This window comes from Rhagoletis zephyria, unplaced genomic scaffold, assembly GCF_001687245.7.
Source record: "Rhagoletis zephyria isolate East Lansing unplaced genomic scaffold, Rhagoletis_zephyria_1.1 Rzeph_scaffold_00492, whole genome shotgun sequence".
NCBI classification, from domain to species: domain Eukaryota; kingdom Metazoa; phylum Arthropoda; class Insecta; order Diptera; family Tephritidae; genus Rhagoletis; species Rhagoletis zephyria.
In genome coordinates, this window is record NW_016157576.1 from 159,896 (window position 1) to 186,271 (window position 26,376).

Sequence of the window (26,376 nt, forward strand, 5' to 3'; positions counted from 1 at the left end):
ACACTTTCGTTAGGTTATTTAAGACGGCAATGGAAATATGCGTTCTGACGATATATGCGTTCTTATGATATAAATATGCCTCTGGAAATCGTGAATTGCTGGTGAAAATGATGACCCAAAGTGTTTTAAAAAGAAAAATTAACTCTTCGCAGGACGGAGTTGGCCGGTTGTGGTAGTAATTTTTTATATTTTAGATCAAGAATAAATGTTAAAGTTGCGTTTAATTTTTTCGCGCCAAATTTTAATTTTTGATTTTTCGATCATACCTGTCATTTTCAGATATAATTTTTTAGATCATAAAATTAGCAAAAAAACCCTGTTTTTGAAGAAAGGTAAATTTTATTACGGATTCCAGTAAAAAATTTTGTTCAGAAAAATGTTTGTTCAAGGCGACAACCCCCCATTAACTACGCTCCAAAGTGTGAGTCGGTGCGTTAATTTGATAAATAAGCACTTTTTTCTTCGTCAAATAATGCCGAGTTCTCTTAATACAACAAAGAAACAATCGCCGTAACCTTATGACCCAATTGAACTAATTTCACCTCCACTGGACCACGCAAGCTCGGTGAGTAAACTCGCTGTGTTGAATGCTTTCAGACGTGCAGTGATAGATTTGTTTCACTCACAGAATTTTTTTTACTTTATTAATACTTTATTAAAAAAAGACAATGTAAACTTAAAAAAAATTAAGGAATTTTTAGAAAAATAACAATTTATTCATGCAGCTGACCCGGTTTTTTCTCTAAAGAGGAAATACTGCAACTCCATCGCACTCAAACATTTACTTCTAAAAACCAAAAGATATATTTTAATTTAAGTTTTGTACAAATCTGAAAAAAACCGTAGTTCGTACTAGGAAGCTATTTACAAAACTAAAATACTGTCTAAAAAACTGTAATTTACAGGTAAAACTGTGAATATGGCAACATTATACATTAACCAGCTTCAGCACTTATTTCTTAATTGTTTGCTTTTGCTGCTAAATTTTCATTTAACGCTATTCTGTGCATTCTTATATGTACCTACATATTTTCAAATAATTTTCTTAACATTTATATTCCACATAATATGTGTGTCTTTTATTATTTGTTTATTTTTAATTAGAACAAATGCAATATCAACATTAATTTCGTACTAAATAACTAAATTTTATTTCGTTGAGGTAATTTGTATCCGAAATGTACATACATATAAAAAATTTTGTATCAAAACGATATAATCCTTCAGACACCTTCCACCATTTTACCATGCAGTTCCATAAGACCCTGTAGGAAAAAAAAATTAAAAGGTTTAGTTACGGAGTTTTTTATATCACAAATCTTATTAAATAAACAAAACAACAAAAATTAATGGCTTAATTTCTATTTGCGAAAGGTTATTCCTATATATCACACATATTCTTTTGATTTAAATATATGCTTGTATCTTTTGACTAACCCTATCTATTAAAATCTGTTTTGACTGCTTGAAGCGCAAGATGTGAGCTCAATACAATAAGACAGTGGCTCCCAACCTTCTCCAACTGGCGATCCACCTAGGTTGTGTTACTCCCCATCCCATAAAACGAAACTTTTTCAATTAGTTTACTATAACGCCTAATTTCTATTGATATTTCCTATCTAGAAAGCTATCTAAGTCCAAAATCAGTTGAAAATTGAGAAAGTTGCAGAAATAATATTAGTCAAACAAATTCATACAGTTTGGATATGATTACACCGTGCAACAAAAACCAAAAAATTTCAAAACACACTGATGTGGATACCAAATGCCCAAGGTGGTCAAGGAAAGGATCTTTGGCGCCACTGTCCGAAAATTCAGCCCCCACAACGGAATTTCCGATAACAATTTGGGGCTGATCGCCTTCGCCGGGATTCGAAACATGGTATTATGTATTACTATGCTCCAGCATAAAAAGATCCATCAAGCTACGTGGCTGTCTCCAGATCGAAAAACGAGAAACCAAGTCGATCATGTTTGTAACTACGCTAAATTCTTTTTAAAGGGATAGAAAATATATGTATATGTAATTATTATACCTACGAATCACTTAAAACTATTTCACCCATTACATTGGAAATGTATGTATACAACTTTAAGACATTACGATGCTTACGACATTTTGTGAATACCCTAATATTTATTCAAAACAGGAAAAATACAAACTTCAAAGCTCTTATCTCAATCCTCATTTTCAGCATTTATGGTTTTCAATTATGTGATGAGGTAATAGGTTTTTTATATAATATATTTTGGAATGATTTTCCGTCCGTTTGGAGACAAACCGGGTTGGGTGTTATGCCATCTTAGTGTAATTTTTCATTCTGTCTCCAAGCCGAATTTGACGGGATGACGGAAAATCATTGCACAGCATATCATATTCCTACCCTGTCGGAAACACCAACAACGAAAATGAGAATCCTTTATAAGTCTTAATATTGGGCAGAGTTTTTATATCCGCTGATAATTCGATAATCGCTGATTCGATAATTTTTACAGAAATTCCGTTTTGCACAGCTAAAATCGGACTATTGTGTATCACGATTAAGCTTTGCAAAAAGGTATGCAATTTCTATTCGAGATAGAGAACTTTAGTCAGGGGGGGCTAGCGAAAAAAACACACTACCTCAGATCCTAAGTGAGACGGGTTCTCCATAATGTCTTCTGCAGAAGCTGTATAAACGAAGAAGAGCCAAATTCCTTGAGACGCCAGTAATGCGAATGTCTCGCACTCTCAGAGAAATGCATAATCAACTTCAATTACATGTAACATGTATGTACATACATACAATAAGCCTTAAATCTATTCTCGAATACTTAAATCGCTTATAAAGTTTACAAAATGTGTATTATTTTGAAAATACGTACACTTCAAAATTAAGCAAAATTTAGCAATTTAATTTTCGCTTGTCTCAGCTTCATCTCCAATCATTTTTTCGTGTACATCTCTGAGGATGCCCTGGTATTTTACGGAAATAAAGACAAAGATACGAGAATATTTTTTAAATATTTTTCAAAGAATTTTGGAACAAGAAACCATTAAAACAAGCTATTAGATATTATTTGCAATTATTTTAAATATTACTAAAAGCCGCACATTTTACTCAAAAGTATTTAGTATTTTTATTGAGTCTAAATTACTACCAAATGAAATTACAAAAAATTGTTTCTTTCTTTAAAAAACATGCTTGAACATCTTACATATTAAGTACCAGACACCAAGTGTTTTAAAAAAATTCGCCATCACCAAACTATTTGTCCCTTTTTAAGCTTTTTCAAATAGGATGAGGTCGTGTACTTTTCGACACATATGAAACTAAGAGCTAAAGATGCTTGAGATCAGTGCGGATGAGTCATTCTATAATAACACCAGTATATACATATGTACATAGTATTTACAAGTGTATAAAATATTTCATAAATCCAGCAAATTGATAAACACAAAATATACGAAAAAAATACTTTTAAATTTTCCCCTTACCTTAAAATATTTCACTGTCTTCACACGCAACTCCAAAGTGGCATCTTCATCGCAAAGCATCAGCGTATTGGGATGCTGCTGGAATGCGCTTACAGTCCACATATGATTTACACCCTCCTCAATAGCTTTGTACAAGGCAAATGCTTTGTGTGCGCCTGTAATCAAAATCATCACCTCCTTGGCATCCATCACTGTGCCGACGCCCACAGTCAATGCCTGCTTGGGCACTTTGCTCATATCATTGTCAAAGAAGCGTGCATTCGCCTCTAATGTATCTTGTGCCAATGTTTTCACACGCGTACGTGAGACCAACGAGCTGCCCGGTTCATTGAAGGCGATATGTCCGTCGGGTCCAATGCCGCCAATGAAAAGTTCAACACCACCCGCTTCCTTGATCATCGCCTCGAATTGTTGGCATTCGGCTAGAAGATCCTTGGCATTGCCATTCAAAATATGCACATTCTTGGGATCGATATTGATGTGTTTGAAGAAGTGATGCCACATGAAGTAGTGATAGCTTTCAGGATGATCGCGGGGTATGCCTTCAAGAATGAATGTGGATATAATGAGGTACACTATCAATGTTATTTCAGCTGAAACATAAATACGTACCCACATATTCGTCCATGTTGAATGTCTTCACATACTCGAAAGACACCTTTCCGGCTTTGTGATATTCAATGAGTTTCTTGTACATTCCAAGTGGTGTGCTGCCGGTGGGTAAACCCAAAACAAAGTATCTATGAGAAAAAAATAAAAAAGGGCGAAATTGTTATGAATAGTTCAACTAACTACGCTGGTTCATTTCAATCCAAAAGGAAACATTTTAAGAGTAAAAATTGATCTTTTGAAATAATTTGCGAAATTATTTCGAAATAAAATGTTACAAAAAAAAATTGGAATTCGCTACTCACTTGTTTGGTCCGGGCTTAAAATCATTTATACGTTTCATCACATATTTGGCAGCCCAAACTCCCACTGAGTCTGCTGTGTCTAAGATCACTAATTTCATCTTAATTTACTAAAAAGAAAGAAAAAACTCATTAATAGGACATTAAAAGGAAATCAGAACAACACCACTTAAAGGAGTAATCACAGCATAAAAAGATAACAGACTGAAAATAAAACTCTTAATCGCCTTTAAGAACACCCAATTTCCTTGAGCTCCGGGCAATCAAGAGATTTTAGGCTCTAGTGAAAAGGGAATGAAAAGCGAAAAAATGGACACGCAATGGACATTACGGACTTAAGGCGCAAGCGCTTATTCGGCTAGCCGAAAAATCCAGGAAGATACCATCAAAGTATTATTGAGAAATGTTCTAGAGAAAGTGAACAATTTTACGCTGCTTAATTAGTACTACAGTATTCTGCGCATAATTGAACTTCTAAAATTGCACAAGTTTTGGTTCAATTAACCGGGGAATCAAATAACCGATACTCGTTTAATTGAACAGCTCGTGCAATTACAGAAATCCTTCTTAATTGGGCAACCAAATCAATTAAAACAAAATAAATATGTGTATTTTAAGTACAATGGTCGTCCAATTTAACGAATCTTATGTTGTATGCCGCTTTCTTTTCAATTTCTTATCAGAGATGCCAACGTATGTGCGGTAATGCCAGATTATTTTTTTAACGAAAATTTGTTGAGCAATTAACCGGGGAAAATTAAAGGTATATTTCTTTTCGATAACACATATTTTTAGCCAAATATGCTGGGAAATCAATTATCCGGGTTCAATTATGCGGGTAAATTTACTTGTATTTTGTAAGCAAAATTTTTTTGACCGAGAAGGTGGTTCAAAAAAGCGGGGAAATCAATTAACCGGGAGTCAATTAAGCGGGGAATACTGTACTTCTTTAATATTATTTTCTAATTTTTGAATAAAATTTGTGTTAATAAATCATGGATTGTTCAGGCGAATTCATACAAGCTGGCGTTACCGGAGCAGCAGATTTCAAGGAGAATTGCGCAGATTGTCAAAAGGATGTGTTTGTTGTACATTTTTTGTGTTCTGATTGTCAACGTGCGGATAATTTGTTAGTGTAGTTATTGGGCTTCCGCTACCACCTTGTATGAATTCGCTTTGGAATTGTTTTTATATTGAATCAGTGGCTATATTAACTTATTTTTATCATATTTATATCTGTAAATTAATTTTATAATAGTTGTAGTAACCTTTATTTGAACACTACTGTATGTATTATTATAAGCTTTCAAACTGCAATGAGAAGTAAAACAACGCGCTAAATAAATAGGCAGCTACAAGTGGTTGGAGATCTGTGCAAGCTTTGAGAGATAAGCAATGAAAAACACATGCGCAACTTATGCATAAATACATAAATATATGCATGTACATATGTAAATGCATTATCTCCTACGTAAAAAAAAAATATGCATACATACATATTTTACACACATTACAGGCAGGGCTGCCAACCATTCTTAGCTATGAGCTACCATTTGGGTATAAAAAAGTGCCAAATACATATGTTTGTGGGTATTTCTAAACTGGCGTTTCGTGACGTTCGAATGACAAAATGTAAAAAAAAAAAGAATTGAAGATGTCAAAATTTTAAAAGGCTTTTCTAGATTTGCTTAGCAATTAAATGGGCCCTTATTCAGTTAAAAATTACAACTGTTGGTAGCAGCGATTTAAGGATATTTATTAGTAGACTTCTGCGCTGGGCATAACGTTACAAAAAACGGAAATGGATTTTGACTTCGATTACAAAATTGCAAAGCTCTGCGAATTGGGCAAGACTAAAATCTTTTATAGTAAAATTAGAAATGTTTAAGGTTAAGGTTTCCAAGTTTTGAAATGTAGAACTCTTTTCTGCATCATGCTCAATCAGCGAAATTATCTGAGTAGACGTTACCTGGCGTTACGTTACTAAAAATTTCCATTGAAAAAGTTTTGTTAATATTTTTCTTGAAAGAATTTTCAACGGGAAGAAAACATACATTTTATGCCGAACGTACTTTGTATTTTGACATCAGCGCCACCAGCGGTTTCATTTTTTGCAAATCTATGTCCTACTACGTTTCAATTATATATGCCAAATGCGAAACAAATCAAAGCAGAAATACGGTTTTTCAAAATATCTCGATCCTGGCGCCACCATCCTGGCGTTCCAATATACATCAGATATAAGATTTTAAATTTTATTTTACGCGGTGGACTTTTCGCTGGATTTGCCCAAATAGAAAAATAAAAGTGCTAAATAAGGTGCCATCCTTTTTAATCAAAAGAGGATTATGTCTTTCTTTCCTATTTAGTAGTGCAAATAGCAAATACAAAAAAGCAATTGTAATAGCTCAATCAGCCACCGGCGTAAAACGGTACGGCATGAGCCAAGTTGGCATGGTCTGATTACAAGTAGAAGCACAATAAAGCAACATGCATGTGTGTATGTATGTATATGCATGCATAATATTATTGCCTCTTCTATACTCATATACAATGCTGCAACGCGACTATGACTTTTAATCAAAGTAAGTTAAGAGCTTCTGTTCTGCTATCAATAAAATTGTTACTATTTATATACTTATCACATAAAAATTACTTAAGAAAAATTTAAAATCCGTATATGTCATATATGCATAACAACTGTTGTCAAAATAATAACATCAGAATTCAAATTAATATTGTTTGCAACTCATATTTATTTATTTATTTTTTTTTAATAATTTTCATTTAAAATATAGTTCGAGACATGTCAGAAACCAAATAAGTGCACAAAAATTAATAAATTTTCATCAAAATTTCTAAATTTTTATTTAAAATTTTTAGAAAATTTTCTAGTATGCAATTTTATAGCCCATTCAATTTTGTATAATAGAGTGCAAGTTTAAAGTCGTTAAAAATAACCCTTGTTTTTTAATTTTTTTTTTTGCCGAGGGTGTTTGGCATTTTCTTCCATATAACGCATCAACAAAATTAATTTTTATATGAAAGAAAATGTTTAATATCCTCGGCAAAAAAAAATCTAGAAAATCAACTGTAATATTTAGCGACTTGAAACTTACACCTTATTACTCTTAAATTGAATGAATTGTTCTGCGCAAAAATATTGTGGTCAGCGTAGCCCGAGTTGGACTGATGAGGGTTATATCACACCATAATTTAAATGAAAATTATTAAAAATAAATAAATAAACATAAGTTGCAAGCAACACCAGGTTTGTTTATTAACAGATAAATATAACAAACTATCACTAATTTCTGCTGAAAAGCGTTTCTTAACAACAAAAAAAAGCAGAAACTAGCAGCTCTTTCTCGTTCTTACGCTTTATTATTTTTGTGGCTCTCCTGGGGCTCTATTCTGTAATTGTGATAAAATGTAGTGTACACCGAGTGCAAAACTCACAACCAAAAACTCACCGATTAAAATTCAGTGAGTTTTTCGGAAGAGAAGTGTACACAATTTTGACAGCTACAACTCATTCTCACTCTTCCTGAATCGCAAAATGAAGAGTGCACACTATTTTCAGTGTACACTTAAAAACTCACAGTTACAGAATAGAGCCCTTGCTAATTTATTAGTCTGTTCCAATAGCAGTCCGGTTTACAGGATTTAGTCAGAACTTACAGGAAGTCGTTCCTATTGATATAAAACTAACAACTAACTTGACAAAAACTAACAGCGGTGAAAGCAAAGTACCTTATATTTGTAAAAAAACTGGAGGTAAACAACGAAATGTTTGAATATGTATAGATTTTAATAATTATTTAGTGATATTTCAGCTAAATCAGTGTTGTACAAATGACATGTAAACAAACCGACTGACGTTTTTACAGGAAATAGTGCTTTTTGCGTTCCTATGCACTTCTGCATCTGTTCTCCTTTTACTCTCATTTGAGAGAGTAAAATTGTAGTTTGACAGTTCCACAGGTTTTAGTCCGAAGTTCAAAGGAACAGACTATATGCTAGTAAAATTTTTACAGTTGCTAGTCAAAATGAATAAACGAAAATTCGCGCCAAATATTTTCGATAGTCAAATACACCGATCAGCTGTTTACTTGCTAGTTTTGCATTGCTTTACTATTTCTTTATTTCGCTCTCCGTGAGCGTAATTCTCTCAATTTTCCCACTCTTCTTATTCCTGATAATTATCTGCTAGAAAAAAAAAAAAAAAAACAAAGCCACTGTCCTGAATTTTGATTCAATTTTTTTGACCGCAACTGTATGTATGTACATGGGAGTGTGTTCACACAAACATACATATATATATATATATAGGTATTTACATATACATGTACGTCATAAAAAATTTTGCAAGCACATCAGAGCACACAGTCCCAAGGTAATTGACCTTTTTCGATATGGAATGTCACAGGAAAAGTGGATAGGAACGGCTCTTAGGGAATAAGCGGCAAATATTACTATCACTTTTTATACAAATGCTCCTACATATACATATTTATTTACACATATGTATTCACGTAAACGAACGACTACCTTTTATATTACTTTAAAAATGCTGTATACGGCAGTACCTACGAGTTTCTATCAAAACTCTGATAATTTTGTTTAGATTTCTTGGTTTGCAAAAGCACCAGACTTAAGGAATTTGCAATCACTAAAACCACAAACCGACTTCACAAACAGATTGTTGAAAAAAGCACCATAAAATATTTATATGTAGTATATTTTAGTTTTGACCGCCGCACTCTTTATTTCAGTTGTGCTCAGCGTGAGCACAAAATATATTCTGAAAGTCAATTTGTGTAGAATTGTTGCTCAGCAAGCTATCAACTATGCATAAGTATTTACGCCGGTACTACCACCACGGTAGTACTACTACCACAACGCATTCTGGGTTGCCCATTACGGTTGTCGGCTGAGTTTTGATTTTAATATACAGTATCGGTCATATCTATAGCACGCCATTTCAAAGTGATAATAGCCGTCATCGATTTGCCACTTCGCTGCTTGCTATGTTTAGTTCCGGTCGCTTAACGAAAAATTTTGCATGTGAAAGCAACAACAAAGTTAGCTAGCACGGATAGACGTTAGCGAGTTTGGTTGTACCCACTGTTGGCGAATCGATGACGGCTATTGTGTGCCACTTATGTTTATTTATTTATTTTTAAGAATTTTCAATTAAATAAAGTAAATATAAAGGAGATATAGAAGCTTTCTATGAAACGACAAATTCTACAGTATCGGTCATATCTATAGCACGCCATTTCAAAGTGATAATAGCCGTCATCGATTTGCCACTTCGCTGCTTGCTATGTTTAGTTCCGGTCGCTTAACGAAAAATTTTGCATGTGAAAGCAACAACAAAGTTAGCTAGCACGGATAGACGTTAGCGAGTTTGGTTGTACCCACTGTTGGCGAATCGATGACGGCTATTGTGTGCCACTTATGTTTATTTATTTTCTGCTAAGAATTTTCAATTAAATAAAGTAAATATAAAGGAGATATAGAAGCTTTCTATGAAACGACAAATTCTACAGTATCGGTCATATCTATAGCACGCCATTTCGAAGTGATATTGTGTGCAACTTATCAATTTCAATTAAAATACAGTTCTTTCTCTAACAAACCCCATATAAACCCAAGTTTAACAATTTGTAGCAAACTTCAAAAAAGTGCAAAAAATTTTCACCTAAGTTTCAAACTTTTTTCTCGGAAGTGTTAGAATTTTTTCGAGTACACAGTTTTTTAGCCACTGCAATTTTAGTCTGATAACGTGCAAATTTCAAGTGGCTACGAATTACCGTTAATTTTTTAGAATTTTTTTGTGGCATTGGCTTCCATATAATGAATAAACTCAATTTGTTTGTATATGGATGAAAACCGCAACACCTTTGGTGAAAAAAATTCTAAAAAATCAACGGTAACCTTCAGTCACTTGAAACTTGCACATTATCAGACTAAAATTGACTGGGCTATAAAACTGTGTATTCAGAAAAATTCAAACACTTCCGAGAAAAAAGTTTGAAACATAGGTGAAAATTTGTTGCACTTTTTTGAAGTTTTCTACAAATTGTTAAACTTGGGTTTATATGGGATTTGTTAGAGAAAGAACTGTATTTTAATTGAAAATTCTTAAAAATAAATAAATAAACATAAGTGGCACACAATAACACTTCGAAATGGCGTGCTATAGATATGACCGATACTGTAGAATTTGTCGTTTCATAGAAAGCTTCGATATCTCCTTTATATTTACTTCGCATAGATTACACTCCCGGTGTACGGTGTATATTATACGTAAAGGTCTGATTATGCATACTACGCATAACTTCGCACAACCATTTGTACCAGTGCAATAAAAATGCAACTGAAAAAAATGTGAAGCAAAATCTAAACTCAACAGATTGCTAAGTTTTTGAATGTTCTGCTAATTTCTGGGTAATGGAATACAAATAAAATACGTGCAACGTACATACGAAATGACAGTTTGAGGTTGCGTTATATATCTTACTTTTAGATCCAACCGTAAATGCTGAAGATATGACGACAAATAGCAAATAACACAACAATTGCTTTCGAATCGAAATACTTCCTTAGCAAAATTTTAATGATTTGTAGCGAGCTTAAATTTACTGGCATTAGGGTGGTACGAACTGGGATCTGGTGAGTAAGTACGCGGACGGGGTACTTGAGGTCAATGAACTTGGGAACAAACAAGTAATTTTTAAGCAAAAAACAAAACTGACTTCAATTCTCATCTAAAAATTTAAGATTATCGGTAATTTCTTCATGATCTAATAATCGGATTAAAACCAAATTAGTATGGGACCACCTGTTAGGTAACACCTTTCCCATAAAAAAAAAAAACAATTATTGAAATCGGTTAACGCGGTCCAAAGTTACCTTGGGCAATCCCCATGTGTTGCCTATATATTTTTTTGGCTGCATAGCATTGCGCTAAGATGCAGCTTATCTCTTTCGGCAATTCAGCTTCCTCAATATGGATGGGCGACGGTCGACCACCTAGAACAACGTTGTTCTTATGGGTGCTAAGACCCGTTCTGACAGCATCGCTATGTATTTTACTGAGTGCCGCTTTATATCGTGATTCGTTGAACGCCTCTATGTCCGTTCTCCAGTCGACCAGTTGCAATTCGGCGAGTTGGTGGGTGCTGATTGTTTCGAAATAGAGCATGTTTGGGATAAATCCCACGGTGACATATGTACCATGCGGAGCTGATTCTATAATAGCGCGTTGTGTTCTTTATCCGCCAGCATCCGGGTTTCTTTAGTAAGGTGATGATCGGGCGACATAAGATGGCAGCCTGTAGCCTTCCGCAGAGTTGCGTTCTGGCGATTTGGCAGATTTCTCCACTACGAAACGCTCTTTATCGGCTTCTCTAATGCTGCCGCTTATCTGTTAGAAAACTTTGCTCCTGGCACATAGTTTTTTACAAATGGCGAATTTATGCGCTGAGAAAAAAGGGTTACCGCACGTAAACCCCAGAACATTAGACTGATTGCCATGTTGTGGAGAGTTTGGTGATGGTTTTTGTGGCAGAGACATCGAAGTTCTTGGCAATGCAGATGTTTCAAAGATCGGAGAGACATCCAGTGATTTTACCACAAGGCTGTCGATGTTTGGTAACGTGGCTATAATCGTGCAATCGTCTACATAGCTAGGACTTGGCATTACCTAATTCAACACACGATGAACGTTCACATAATAGATAGATTATCTACCGATCCGTCAGAACTAGAAGCGACGAATCCTATCAGCCCAATTTGTTCGCCGGGAATTTGTTTCTCCAATAATTAACTCCCTGGGAGTGGCATTTTCTCCGAAAATTTGGGAGGGGGAAATTCGAACTTCGAAAGAGCTTTTTAGACACTTTTTTGACAGATCAACTCCGCCATTTAAAATAAAAAAATCTTCAGGGAATGGAGTCTATCTGAGTCTAACGCCTTATATCAAACTAACAAAAACCCCCAATACTTATTTCAAGATCACAATCACCCTCTTATACAAAGATATATAAAAATTATGTACACACCTTAAACTAACCACAGAACCACTTTTAGCTTGAAAAAACACAATTTTAATATTTTTTTTTAAGTTTTATTGAAAATTTTTCACGAACACAGGGAGAACAGCAAATTATTTCTTTAAAAAAATTATGTGTATAATAAATGTCATTGCAAATACAAATTGTATGCATTTCCGAAAAGTGTAGTGAATGGTCATAAAGACAAATAATTTGATTTAATTTTTGAATATACTATAATTAAATTAATTTTAAAACATACACGTAATAATTAGATATATGTAATTTATTTAAATTGTTTGAAAATTGTCGAAAGCGCGTAAAACTTTCGAAAAGAAAGCGCAAACCGTTTTCTTCACTTTTTATTTTTAGGAGGATCACTTTTTTGTACCTTTTGGGAAATTAGTATTTGGTCGGAAATAGAAGAAAAATTAAATAAAACACTCAAGAGTTAAATTAGCGACAATTGGTGTGTACAAAAATTTTGAAAATAAAATTTTTTCAACATATTAAGCTCCATTTGCTACATTTTTTTAGGATTTTAAAACTAGACGTAAGGTTTGTTTAAAAGTAAGATTTTAGGACGATACTTTCTTAATTTTGTTGTTCAAACATTGAATGTTTGCTTTCATATGTTCATGTTTCATAGGTTCAATTAGAATAGACCGCCGACAGGCGCCAAAAAATATTCCTTCTGAAGCAAATCAATGATGGCTAATATGCATAGCGAAGTGTATAGGGAGCCGCAGAGCTTCCAGCCACACATAGCAGGCATCATTAATTAATAAAATTTTTTAGACCGCTACATTCTTTCGTTCTACTTCAGCCTAAACTTGATTTCCAAATGTACGCAATCTAGGGTTAGAAAAGAAGTTTAAGCTTTCTGCCCATTTCAACTATTGTATTTTGTGTCAAAAAAAAAATACACTGCTTGCTGCAAATGTTTCGAGTCTTTTTTTCTTGTCTATTTTTTATTTGTACCTCAAAGCTTCAAACTTCCAGAAACTGGAACCATAAATTTGTACATTTTCAATGCAAGAAAAAAAATAAATGTATGTATGTATACTGTTAGTTATGGCAGAAAAACTCAATTGCTTTCCTTGTACTCTTTGATAATTGTATGATTCATTAAAAACTGCGACGACCGTTAATACATCTTTGTTTCCTTTCAAATTTTGTTTTCTTATTACTCAACATGTGTTTTATTACTCTTTCGCTTAAGTGGTAGGATTCTGCTTTTAATTTATAAGAGTAGAGCATAATTAGATGAATACTACAGCAGCTATTTAAATGTCATTTTAATAAAATAAAATATGACTTATTTATCGCAATTATAATTAAAAACTATTTTATAGTTAACTGCCCCATTATGTAAGAAAAAACGGGATAGCAAGTATTTCAGAAACTGCACATATATTAAATAAATTCCAAATGTGTGGCAAGTAGTGAAAAAATTATAGCAGCAGCTGGAAAAACAGACGATGCGTTTTGTACGGTGATGTGGTATGTATGTATGAAGCGGGAATTTCGTTATGCTATGTAATATTGCATGTACTAGGTTGAGTTATTGGGTGAGATGATAATGGGTTAGTGTTATTGTGTTTATCAATTGACGTTTCTTGGTATGCGCTCTTTTGCAGTATTGCTTAAAACATTTTTTTGCTTTCCAATTTACGATATTACAATTAAAAAATATGAAAATTATAGTAATCTTTTGTAGTAATTTTACATTTACAGCCGGTTTCACCAGCAATTTAAATTGAAAATGATTTTTTATTTTGTCAATTTCCATAGAAATTTCAAAAAATTAAAATCATTTTTCACTTAAATTGCTTTCGTGAAATTGGCTGTTAGTGTTACATTTTTTTTCCTTTCGAACTACACATTTACATGAGACGACACTTTTCATCTCCCTGCTGTGGATCACCTTGTTGGTGGTAAAGTTCCTCATGGCCAACACCGTCCACCGACGAGATGCCTAAACGGCCGCCATAGGCGCGATGACGTGAAGAATGCGTTACGATTGTGCGTTTTAGACGTTCTGAGCCAGCTACTTCTTCGCCGTCACCATTGAACAGTGATGTCTTCATGTTATCGCCAACAAACCATTTTTGTGTTTTCATTACTATATTAGTTGGTGGCTCGTGTGTCGCGCCAGCATCGGAAGACCATACAGTTACCACAGCGCCGGCATCAATTTTGACCGTGCGATGGAACTTGAATGAGGTCTCATTGCTGCCAGCGGTACGAATTAATTGCCAACCGCCGATTTGTAACTCCTTGTTACCTTTGTTATGCAATTTTACGAATTTTCCCTCCGGATCAACATCAGAAATTTCAATATCGCCCTTTGCACTGCCAGTTACAAAGTACTCAGATTGACTGAGGTCCTCTGATTCATCGATGACTGTGCGTTTTCGTTTAAGCGGCACTGTAGAAGCGCCACGTGATGGTGTTTTGCGTATTGGCGTGGCGCGTGTGCCACGTAAACTTTGACTGAAGGAACCGGAAGCGGTAGATGTATGTGGTGTGATGTTCAACCGCGATTCCTCACCGCACAACAACTTGTCATAGGCGGCAATTTCCAAGTCCAATGAGACCTACAAGAAATTCACGTTAAAATATGTGGACTATTAAACTAAATCGTCCGCTTCTTACCTTGATGTCCATCAAATCTTGATACTCCTGTAATTGTAGTGCCATCTCGTCCCGTAAACGCTGCAATTCTGCATCCAAATTGGCAATATCCGCATTATAACGTGCACGTTCACGGTCCAACAACTGTTCCAGCTCTCGTATGCGTGCAGTCAGTGCATTGTTTGTCGACTCCAATTCGCCAATGCGCGAATTGAGCGCATCAATGCGAGTGCGCGTAGAACGTAACTCTTCTATAGCACTCGAAGCAGCACTTGAATTGCGATTTGCTGCCGATTGCAAGTTTTTAATCTTTTGTTCATACAGTAGTTCGATCTCGTCGCGATTGGCACGCATTTGACCCTCATATTGGTCGCGCAATTCTTGCAGAGATTGCTGTAATTTGGCCTCGTATTGTTCGGTCAAACGGCCATCTATTTCACTAATTTCTACTTGACGACGTGAGCGTGTTTCATTCATTTCCTGTATGTGGATTTGATCTTTGAATGTCAATTCTTCGCGTAAACTTTGTATGTTATTCTCCAAATCAACGCGAGCCAGAGTTTCATCCTCCAGTAGTTTGCGCGCCTCGTCTAATTGCTTGCGCAAACGCTCCAGCTCTTTGAGAGCTTCATTTAATTCATCCACAGCCTTTTTGCGGTCAGCATTGGCGGCATTGTATTTATTACTCAAGTCAGCAGCGCGTGATTCATACATACGAGCATTACCTAAAGGGAAATAAATTTAAGTTATCGTCGTTTAAAGTACAAAAAGAATTAGTTGCATTTTTCTTTTTCTTTTATTTTTTATATTTGGTTTTACTTATTGTTTTCCTTTCTTTGCTTTATGTTTGTGCTTTATAATTACTGTTGTACTATAAAAGAACTTTGAGATCTTATTGTACTAATGAATTTGTTTAATAAATGAAATGAAATGAAAACCGCGTATCGTCATTCTGAAAAACCGCCTAACTGACATTGGCTGCCAAAAATTGGATTTGCTCACACAAGATCTTGGCTCAATCCTTATCCATTCGTTCTGAAATATACTAGCCAGGAATGCGATTGCTTTATAAAAAAGATAACCATTTTGAAATATTAGTGTTTTTACTCTCTAGAGAATAATTTATGCAATCTCACATACGCGGTTTTGTTGATACGCGGTTTTGCACTTTAAACGACGTTATACATTTTATGTTGTTATATATAATCTAATAAAAATACTAAGTAAACGCAAAACGCTTGTCATTGATTGATAAGTCACATTTTTATGATAAGAATGGATATTCTCATACCTTCGGCAAATGAGCAATCTTTAGTTTTCTTGTCTAATTTTGCCTTCAATTCCTCATTTTCATCCCAAAGGCGCTTGGTGTCAATCTCTAATTTGGCCTTTTCCCGTGCCGTTTCATCCAACAACCGTCTCGCGTCACTTAACTCATTTTCGTACATAGACTTGATATTGGTAGCCTCACGAGTGACTGTGTCGCGCGTGGTCTGCACTTCAATGGATAGACGCGCATTTTCAGTTTCCAAATTACGAACACGGTCGATATAGCATGCCAAACGATCGTTTAGATTTTGCAATTCAGCCTTCTCCTGAAGACGCGAATGTCGCGTAGGACTCAGTGGGCTAGCGGAGCGATTAGCGCCGGGTATCAAAGGCGTAGATGTGCCGCCTGGTTGCGGTTGGGGCGTGGCTGTTCCGGCGCGTTTTGATTTCGTTGCCATTGTACACTGCTACACGACCTAAAATATAGATATTTAACCTATTATAAGCAATATGTTAATATACAATAATATATGTATCTACGTGAATTTAATGCGGCCTTATCGATAGGGCCAATTTACATAAATGTATGTAATTGTACAAATATTTCTGTGGCGGCAAGCATTGAAAAAGAAGTGCTACCCCTTTACAATATATGTATGTATCTTACTATCAATCATACATGTTTCTATAACTTAACTTATTTCTCTAAATAGGTAGCCACATAAATTTATTTTGAAAATAATCTACGCCTACATATTGTTTATACTAGATGCCTATACAGACTTTATAATCGACTTTCGTATAATCAGCCAATACCTTCTTTTTTAAATATAGATATACAATAACCCTCGGAAAATAGCTACGTACCGCTGGCTCAGAATGAAAAGTGCCTAAGTCCACTATTTTTATATTTTGATTCAAGAGGCAATATCAATTAAAAATATATCGCTTTCGAAAAGATCTAACTAGCTATGATACAAATATTTACCCATAACTACCTATTTTATTTCTAACTGTTTCTATTGAATGATATTTATTTATTTTCTCATGTAAAATTTTAAAATTAAAAACTCGACTACACAATTTTTCACTCTAAAGAGCGAAATACACCACACAAGCGGTTTGACAAACCAAGCGAAATTTCCCTTTGCTTCAAGCCATTTGTGCTGTCTATGGGGGTGTTTGAAGGTTTGACAAACCGCCGTCAAACCTTCAAACACCCCCATACACAGCACAAATGGCTTGAAGCAAAGGGAAATTTCGCTTGGTTTGTCAAACCGCTTGTGTGGTGTATTTCGCTCTTAAGCTAGCGATATGTATCTAAACAAATTTTATTCTATCTACTGTGGTGAAAAAAAAGTTAACGAAGGTACTGAAATTTCGCAACTATGCGTCAAGTCTGGCATCGCCCTGCGAACGTGATCCCTTGATACCCTCAAAAACATGGGCGCACAATACTGCCTATTTTCATCACGGCGACTGTACTATAAGGGGCCCCCTCCTCTTTCCAACCACTGCAGCTGCCTATCAAATGATTTTGCTTGACCTTTCCTTTGATCTAAATTCAGAACTCAGGACCCAGCAGCTAAAACGTACTTATTCTTTTGGTAATTTGGTATTACATTTGACTAAATTAATTTCCCCCAAAAGAATTTTGCGCCAGAATTTGGTACTTGTTCACTGGCTATCAAGCCGCCATTGCTAAATGCACCACTTTCTCCACGCCATCGCGTTCTAAACCAACATTTCTTCGCCTAATTATATTATAATTAAACGCGCACTTTATTTCTTAACACAAAGTTTCGGAAAACAATTTTCGAATACGCACCAAATATTTAACACAATTTAATTAAGCGTTTTATTAAAAAATTAACAGAAGTTCACCAGCAGACGCACTTTACTCGTTAGAAAAATTCACTGCGCTCTTGGAGGTTATGCTATTCTGCCGAACTGTCAGTTACGATGAAAGTGGCGTTTCGTTAAGTCAGTGCTGCCAAGTTTTGTTAGCTCCGTTTCTTTTATGACATTTTTACACACCCTTTTCTATTTTCTTTTCATTTTATTTCGTACAACCATTCGTAAACATCATTTTTGCTCCTTTTTAACTTGAACTATTTTCGTTATTTTTTAACAACAAAGTGCCGACGACTGAAATTGTTCTTGTTTTGCTATTGTTTACTTAAAAATGTTTGCCAATTTGTTTCATTTGCAAGAAATGTAAGAACTAAAAATGCACTGGCGGACAAAAATTGGGTGCATTGCCTTGTTAACATTTCTGTACTGTGAGTTTTTGGCGGATTTTATTCAGCTTTCATTTTGCAATTGGCCAAAGCTGTCACATAAAATCATTAAAAATAGAAATGAGGAGGAGCTGAGGGCTGTTATAGTTGCCGATACACATCTACTGGGTCCAATACGTGGCCACTGGCTAGATCGGCTGTACAGAGAATGGCATATGCATCGGAGTTTTCAGGTAAAATGTGCTTTTACTTGTTTAATAAAGGTTTTAAAGTAATTATTATATTATAGGCTGCAATGAGACTCTTCCAACCCGATGTCGTTTTCGTGTTGGGTGACCTTTTCGATGAGGGCGACTTTGTTAATAATAGTGATTTTGAACATTATGTACAACGATTTCATCGCCTTTTCAGCACACCAGCCGGCGTTCCTATTATTAGTGCTGTGGGTAATCATGATATCGGATTCCATTATAAGTACAAAGCAGTTGTTTTTTTTTTTAATGTATTGAACTTATTCACAAATATTCTTATAGAATGGGCGGTTATTTTATTAAGCGTTTTTCAAAACACTTCAATAGCAGTGGTGTGGAAATGTACACAATCAAAGGAAATCATTTTGTAATGATCAACTCGATGGCAATGTTAAATGATGGCTGTAGCTTCTGTAACACAGCTTTGCGTGATTTAAATAAAATATCAGGTAAATATATACATAATTACACATCTTGAAGTTTTTTGTTACAAGAAATTTTGTTTGAAAACTACTAATAATGCATTGCAGCACAATTAACATGTCTAAAAAACCGGGAAACATGCACCGACATCCATGCGCTTAAGGTGCACAAAACCTACAGTCGTCCGATTTTGATGCAACACTTTCCTACCTATCGAAAATCGGATGCAGTATGCAGGGAACATGATGCACCCAATATAGAGTTATTTCGTGAAAACTGGGAGGTGCTTTCAAAGGAATCTACCGATTTAATAGGTGACACATTATTTTATTTTTAAGTGAGACTGCATAGTAGGTATTTTGCCTACGTCTAATACACCAATATATAATTTAGGTCGCCTGCTCCTACCACGCGTTGCCTTTGCTGGTCATAGTCATCACTATTGCTTCAGCATTAATCGTTTTGGTGTTGAAGAGTATACAGTAGCTTCCTTTAGTTGGCGTAATAAAGTTGAGCCAAGCTTCTTAATGGTATGGCGAAACATTTTATATTTTCAATGTTTGTACTCTTTTTTTCTTACCTTCTACTCCTTTCTACAGGCTTCATTTAGTGCGAGTACTTATTCTGTGTTAAAATGCAATATGCTGCCACAACAGCATGTCTACAATATTTACATGGCGACTGCGACATTGTTATTGGGTGCAATTATATGGAAATTGTGCAAAAAAATTCTGGTCAAAAGGATAAAAAAAGGGATTACTTAAACATATTACAGAATTTTAATGTATTTGTATGCCTTTGTATGTGATTTCCAGATTAGGTTTTGCGGCCATCTTAATTTTAGTAGATTAAAAATTTTCAAAAGCATTAGTCATTCTTAAAAATTGTACATATATAACCGATTTAGTATAACTACTTGTATTTTAAAAGACAGCAAAATTAATTTATTTTTTTTTAGCCAGGTACCGAAAATGATCGGTATTTTTTGGGATATGCAAATCTTTATTTTGAAGTTTTCTGTTTTTAATTATTATTTTTGTTTTCTCGCGAATCCTTGATAATTAATAAATAAATCGAGCGTAGCTACTTGCGTTCTATTTACCTGTTTTAATACTATATTAACTTAAAAGTACGTACAAATAAAAATAACGGTTTTATTATGCTCTAAATACCGGCTGAAAAAAATATTAAAAATAGAGGTCCAATTTCGTGAACACAGCCGTTACGGTGATAATTAAAACGAAAATAGAAATTTGGATTGCAATCTATTTGCAAATAAAAGGTCAAAAATTATATTCTCTAAATTGTTTTATTTAAATACAAATTATAACTAGTATATACATACATACATATGTATATATTAAATATGAAATGAGTGGAACATCCAGTGTATACATAAGATTTAATTATGTTAAACGACAAAATAGTATGAGCGAAATATGCACATACATACGTATAATATAAAGAAGTTTCATATCGGTTTGATTACGTAACAATCTTCGGCTAGTTTAACCGCACCAAAATGCCATAGCATCCATTTATATTCGTATTTATGCTAAAAAGCGTTTGTGTAATGGACTAAGCCTCTCGATATAGTACCTAGATAGAGGAATGGGTCGACAGATCCAGCATCTTTATATCCTATATTCTTTGTTAGCAAAAACTTTTATCTACTGGGTCGGTATAGATGAAACTATTCTTCATCACTGCTCTCAGTGATTTCTCCGCAGTGACTTAAAAGTACTTTCAAGCTTTAAAAAAAGGAACTAGTATATATGCTTGTCATTGGTATATGTACATGGATCTTAGATCCAAATTTCTATTGTTTCAGCTTTGTCTTAAGAATTCTATCTACTGCCTTAAAACTCGAGTAATTCCTCGCTAACAAAATAGTTAAATTAAATCCGCAGAATTTTTGATTGAGACAATGTATTTATTTTTTCAATTATTGCTGCACCTTTTTTAGACTACTAAATTATATTATCTTACACTTTATAGCACTTAACTATATTTGCCATATGACAATCAAACTGAGGTTTCGATGCTATCCGTATTCGAACCATAATGTAGGTAGGCCTTGTCAAGTGAAGCAATGCTAAAATGTTTCTTTGCATGCCTTTCTGTTTACATTTACGCGAATGTACATATAACATTGTATTATATAGTTTATAAACCTTAAGCATTATAAATGAATTTCGTGATGCATTTTTAATTTTAGTAAAATATATTTAATATGAACCTTAAATATGTAAAAAACTTGCTTTTTATGAATTAAAGAAGCAGCTTTAGAAGCACTCCAAAAGCCCTTTTGAAAGCACTCCTATGGGTACCAAAGTTAGAAGACCTTCAATTTGTGGCACTCCATAAAAAATAGAAAGGAGAAAAGTGGGCTGGGAGATTCCATATATGTACGAGCAAAATCAGAAAATAAATAGAAGTTTTAAATTTTAAATAAAATATTCATTTACACATGTACTTACTTAAAAGAAGTACACCTAGTATTAAGAAATCCATCAGGCCAAAGCATCAGTCTATTTTATCTCTTAGCTATGTGTAATTGATGGAGATGTTCAATATGCAGAACTACGATTAAATGCCTAATTCAAACTTCGTTGCGCTAATAAGAGATTTCTATCAATTATAGTTTCGAAATAAAAGACCGATGCATGGGTTTGATGCATTTCTGAAAACAGCTAAATGCTTCGTATTATGCTCTTATGGTTTGTCGACATAGCAATATCACAATTAAATAAAACTCGAAAATAAATAAAACACAGTTGTGAGGGTTTTCAATAGATTCCATTGTGTTGTTGTTGTTGTAACAGCATACAAACTCCCCAAAGACTTTTTGGGGAGTGTTGCTGGAGTGACAGTCCTTGGCCAGATATAAATCTGGGTCGTTCCGGTTACGTAGACCCGACTGTCGTGGGAACGACATTGTATTTTTGTATAGTTTAACATTTAATGCCTTTCTCTTTTACATCTCTGCTAGTGAAATACATAGATGTCAGGCATTATCACAGACGTTAGTAATTGACCGATAATTGCACATATAGTTGCAATTTGTAATGCGTAGAATATATCGTCACCATCAATGCAAAAGAGCCTATTGGACAAATTTGAAATTGTATAAAGAAAGCAAACCACTTTAAATTTACATAGGAAAAGCTTTCTAAAGATACCTATAAATCTTGTTTTGCTTTGAATTTTGGTAAATAAGTAAGTGAATTTCGGAAAAGTTGCATTTAGGGTCTTTTGCATTCATAGTGACGATTTGTAGATACTATTTATTGTATATATGCATGATGCTATATGCATATCGTTACCTAAAGGTGAAAAGGTGCCAAGTCCATTTTTTGAAATTATTCTGAGAAACCACCTTTCCTTAAAAAAAAAGAATTATAAAAATCGGTTGACGTGGTCCAAAGTTATGCGGTAACATACAAAAAAAAAAACATTCCGTCGAATTGATAACCTCCTCCTTTTTTTGAAGTCGGTTAAAAACAGAATAAAAACTACGAGAAAAAAGCGTCGAGGTTTTTTAGTTAGACCTACCGCATTGAATAAAAATACATAATGGCCACAGAATATAAGGACTAAAATCCAGAGGATAAAGCCTTGAAATTTACTTTGCTTCCTTACTTTGTCAAAGTGATTTTTTTCTTGTTACAATTGCTCAGCAGAGTAGAAGTAAATACAGTTAAAGAACATTTCGTTTGAAATACAATTAACTATTTTAAAGATTTTTGACATATCATAAAAGGACTAACTGCAATTTCTGCGCACTTAACTGAATTAAATTTTTTCTATTACGGCGTCCCACAATATGGAAAATTAACTTGTTGTGTGACAAAATCTAATATGTCGAGCAAGAGAACAGCTAGCGAATAAAATGTAACAGTATTTTAAAGCTTATAAGATCGAAAATTCTGTAAAATTAAAAAAATTTCCTTCACCATTTAAATTACCTTCAAGGACAGAGATTTTCAAATGTTTCCCCATTTTGACCAGAAAATAGCGACAAGGAATCCATTTTCGTGGTCGGAAGAACCAAAAAAATAACGCATTTTATTTTTTTTAGCTTCATTACATACATATGTACATGCAGGTCAAAAAGGGCGTTTTTAAGGTGAAGGAAATTGTTTTTTCAAATTTTTATTCAAATTTATTACATTATATTATATTATTTATTATTAAAACTTTTCATTCCAAAATACTTTCAAAATAAAATTCAAAATGTGTTTTTTCGGTCCTAACGACCATAGAAACATGCGGTTAAATTTTTTTAATTTTATTATTTTCAGGCCAAAAAGGAAAAAGTTTAAAATCCCTAATTTTTGAAGGTCATTTAATTTTTTTTTATCCAATAAAACTATTTTTTCAAATCATTTTCTCAAAAGCTTAAATAATTTCACAAAAAGTTCATTTTCCGTACTGTACATCCTTCTTCAAACGATGAATATGTTTTTTATTTATTTACAGCCCGCTACAAAATGATAGCACCTTAACATTTTGAACAGTTTTGACTATTTATATTGTGTTCGTTTAATATGTCTAACAAAGGTCATATAAATCCAACTTTCAGACTGTAAAAAAATTTTAAAAGTTCCACAAACTTTTCATTCCAATTCCAAGCATTTTCATTTCCAGAATAATTTTGGGTATGCAGCTTTATAGCCTACTAAATTCTAGTATAAAAAAGTCCAAGTTCGAAGTTGCTTAAAAATCACGTTAATTTTGGATATATTTTTTTTTTTTGCTGACCGTATCACGCATTTTCTTCCATACAAAGTAAAAGTTTTCATATGGAAAAAACTGCATAAGACCGTCATAAAAAAATTAAGTTTCGATGACATAGCTATAATTCACTATTGATCACATTGCCACCATTCACAATGGAATGGCCCTTTACTTTTATTTGGCATTTGATTTGATCTGAAAATTTCAATTTAATAAAGTAGACAAATGATGGCCTATGAATTTAGCAAATTATATATATACTAGCAATTACCCGGCGTGCTTCGCTGCGCCTTAAATGTATTTTTGTGTTGTAACTCTCCCCCTAAGCTCTTATGGCCTCATTTACAAAATATTTTTAAAGAACTTTAAAGCACCAAAATTTGGCACCAAAATTCCAAATGATATTGTTTGCAACTTATGCTTATTTATTTATTTTAAATAATTATTAATTTTTGTTGGATTAAAATTTGAGAAATTTGTGTCAGCTTTTAAACTTTCATTTATGGGGTTTATGTTAAAAGTAGATTGAATTATATTTGCAATGAAAATTATTGAAAATAAATAAATAAACATAAGTTGCAAACAATATCATTTGGAATATTGGTGCTAAATCTTTGATCGTAGCTGTATATGTACTTTTTTATTTTTCAGAATTATTTCTTACATTTTGTTGTATATGTTCAACTTGTTCGCTGATGATTCCTTGGTTGTGGGTCAGAGCACCTTGCCCTTCCACCATAAAGGCCACCTTGGCGTGTATAATAACTTGCTATTAGAAATATGTAAATATGAATATGAATATGTTTTTCGTAGTTAATAAATTTTATACATTTTTTAATTAATATGTCCTATATTTTAATAAATACCATAAAAATCCAAATTTCAAACTATGTACGAAGTTTAGAATAATTCTGCAAGTTTTCATCAAAATTTCAAACTTTTTAATAAGAATTTTTAGCGAATTTTCACAGTATTATATTAAAATAAGTTTGAACCTGGATTTTTATGGTATTTATTAAAATATAGGACATATTAATTAAAAAATTTATTTAGTATGAAAAACATTTACACACATTGGCTTCCAACGTCGTCATCTTTGCTGCAAGCTCCTTTTGGTTTTCTAAAATTTCCTTTAGCATTCCCATCATTTCTGAAATGAAACAAAATATTTAATTAACTTGAATTCAGCGGAAAATTTTAAATTACCTTCATTGAATGCTGCAGGTGCCTCAGCTATTTCTGGGCTCATTGGTGTAGATGTGGTTGCCTGCATATGATTGGCATTTGTGGACGTGTAGCACCTCTTTTGAATTATTGATTCAAGATCTATGCCAAGAAAAATTTACAAACATGTTTGTAACTCAAAGAAAAGTGGTTTCGCTTACCATTTCGCTCCTGACTGCCTTGGAACATGGAGCTTTCAAAAAGATTGCTAACGTTGAAGCTCATGTAAAATTATATAACTTTATTAAATTTATGTTTTTGTTTTATTTAATTCAAACAGAATGTGCGGTATTGTATGAAAAATCGTGAAACAAATTGTGCAAGAGAGGAATCAGAAGAAATTTTCCAGTGTGAGGGATACAAAAGTACTTATAGTCAATGTCTTCAATAGCAACTTCAACGACTTCAGAACTTAAATTACTAGCGAAAACTATTCTCAGACCACTGGCGGAAAGAAGAGGTTCCTCAAAATAATTTTCTATTGTCTGAAAAGCGTTACAATGAATTTTATCTGACTCGGATGACTTTATAATGTTAAAAGCTTTCAAAGGTCCAATTTTTGGACTAAAACAAAAACAATCTTTTTCTTTAAGAGGATTTATCTGAAATGATCCAATCGAAGTATTGTTAAAATCAGAATTAAGTCCTTGTCTCTCATTGAGCCTTAAATATATTTGCTGTAAAATTTGATTGGGCTTGTTAACCAGTTTTTTAAGGAACTGCATATAGTTTTCGAATCTGTACGCTGAAAAGAAATCTAAAGGGCCAAACTGTTTAACACAATCTGACAAATGAAGCAAGCCGTGGATATTGAAGCTAACTATCTCATCCCCATATATGCTACCTGCTACCTGCTTCTTCCAAAACGCTCTTTTTTTCTTTAAATTCGGCAACATGGTGAGAGGTATTAGTTCTCAATTCAAAAGTTATATCTGATCTAAGTGGACCAACTGTTTTCAAAAAACACACCCATCTATCTCTATACAATCCTTCCTGACAACATTTGGGGCAACCATTTTTACCATTATGTGACATAATACCTGTAACATACGCCCTAACTGGAGAATCGCAAGAAAATAAACGAACATTAAACTTTTTTAATGTTTGGTTTTGACCAACTTTAACCCCGTTTTCTCTCAA

The 26,376-nt window shown here is 33.8% G+C and overlaps 4 protein-coding genes across 10 annotated transcripts; 1 reads left to right on the forward strand and 3 right to left on the reverse strand.

The window, feature by feature from the left end:
* Positions 1-1,041: 1,041 nt before the first annotated feature.
* Positions 1,042-9,199, reverse strand: Oscillin (glucosamine-6-phosphate isomerase Oscillin). Of its 6 annotated transcripts, none has more exons than XM_017612018.1 (6): positions 8,941-9,199; positions 4,393-4,499; positions 4,091-4,218; positions 3,479-4,020; positions 2,866-2,956; positions 1,072-1,265 (listed from the first exon to the last, which is right to left on the reverse strand). In XM_017612018.1, exons 2-5 carry the CDS (start codon positions 4,488-4,490, stop codon positions 2,894-2,896), a joined length of 831 nt encoding a protein of 276 aa, XP_017467507.1. In that variant the 5' UTR covers positions 4,491-4,499; positions 8,941-9,199; the 3' UTR covers positions 1,072-1,265; positions 2,866-2,893. The 6 variants fall into 6 exon arrangements, with proteins under 6 accessions (XP_017467512.1, XP_017467507.1, XP_017467509.1 ...); XM_017612020.1 differs by having other exon boundaries at positions 8,979-9,196; XM_017612019.1 differs by having other exon boundaries at positions 8,953-9,196.
* A 3,745-nt stretch (positions 9,200-12,944) lies between these two features.
* On the reverse strand, positions 12,945-18,289 carry Lam (Lamin). The gene is made up of 4 exons (XM_017612024.1): positions 18,187-18,289; positions 16,381-16,834; positions 15,111-15,814; positions 12,945-15,052 (listed from the first exon to the last, which is right to left on the reverse strand). The coding sequence occupies exons 2-4, from the start codon at positions 16,814-16,816 to the stop codon at positions 14,339-14,341; spliced, it is 1,854 nt and encodes a 617-aa protein (XP_017467513.1). The 5' UTR covers positions 16,817-16,834; positions 18,187-18,289; the 3' UTR covers positions 12,945-14,338.
* Positions 18,290-18,383: 94 nt separating this feature from the next.
* PGAP5 (Per1-like protein PGAP5) lies at positions 18,384-20,421 on the forward strand. Of its 2 annotated transcripts, XR_001847020.1 has the most exons (7): positions 18,384-18,831; positions 18,888-19,072; positions 19,132-19,298; positions 19,380-19,586; positions 19,666-19,802; positions 19,872-20,121; positions 20,357-20,421. XR_001847020.1 is itself a non-coding variant. In XM_017612026.1 (6 exons), exons 1-6 carry the CDS (start codon positions 18,589-18,591, stop codon positions 20,034-20,036), a joined length of 1,104 nt encoding a protein of 367 aa, XP_017467515.1. In that variant the 5' UTR covers positions 18,384-18,588; the 3' UTR covers positions 20,037-20,137. The 2 variants fall into 2 exon arrangements, 1 of the variants encoding a protein (XP_017467515.1); XM_017612026.1 differs by lacking the exon at positions 20,357-20,421 and having other exon boundaries at positions 19,872-20,137.
* A 4,147-nt stretch (positions 20,422-24,568) lies between these two features.
* LOC108359942 (uncharacterized) lies at positions 24,569-25,979 on the reverse strand. Its single transcript, XM_017612034.1, has 4 exons — positions 25,398-25,979; positions 25,219-25,338; positions 25,086-25,162; positions 24,569-24,781 (listed from the first exon to the last, which is right to left on the reverse strand). Exons 1-4 carry the CDS (start codon positions 25,459-25,461, stop codon positions 24,653-24,655), a joined length of 390 nt encoding a protein of 129 aa, XP_017467523.1. The 5' UTR covers positions 25,462-25,979; the 3' UTR covers positions 24,569-24,652.
* Between the last annotated feature and the right edge of the window lie 397 nt (positions 25,980-26,376).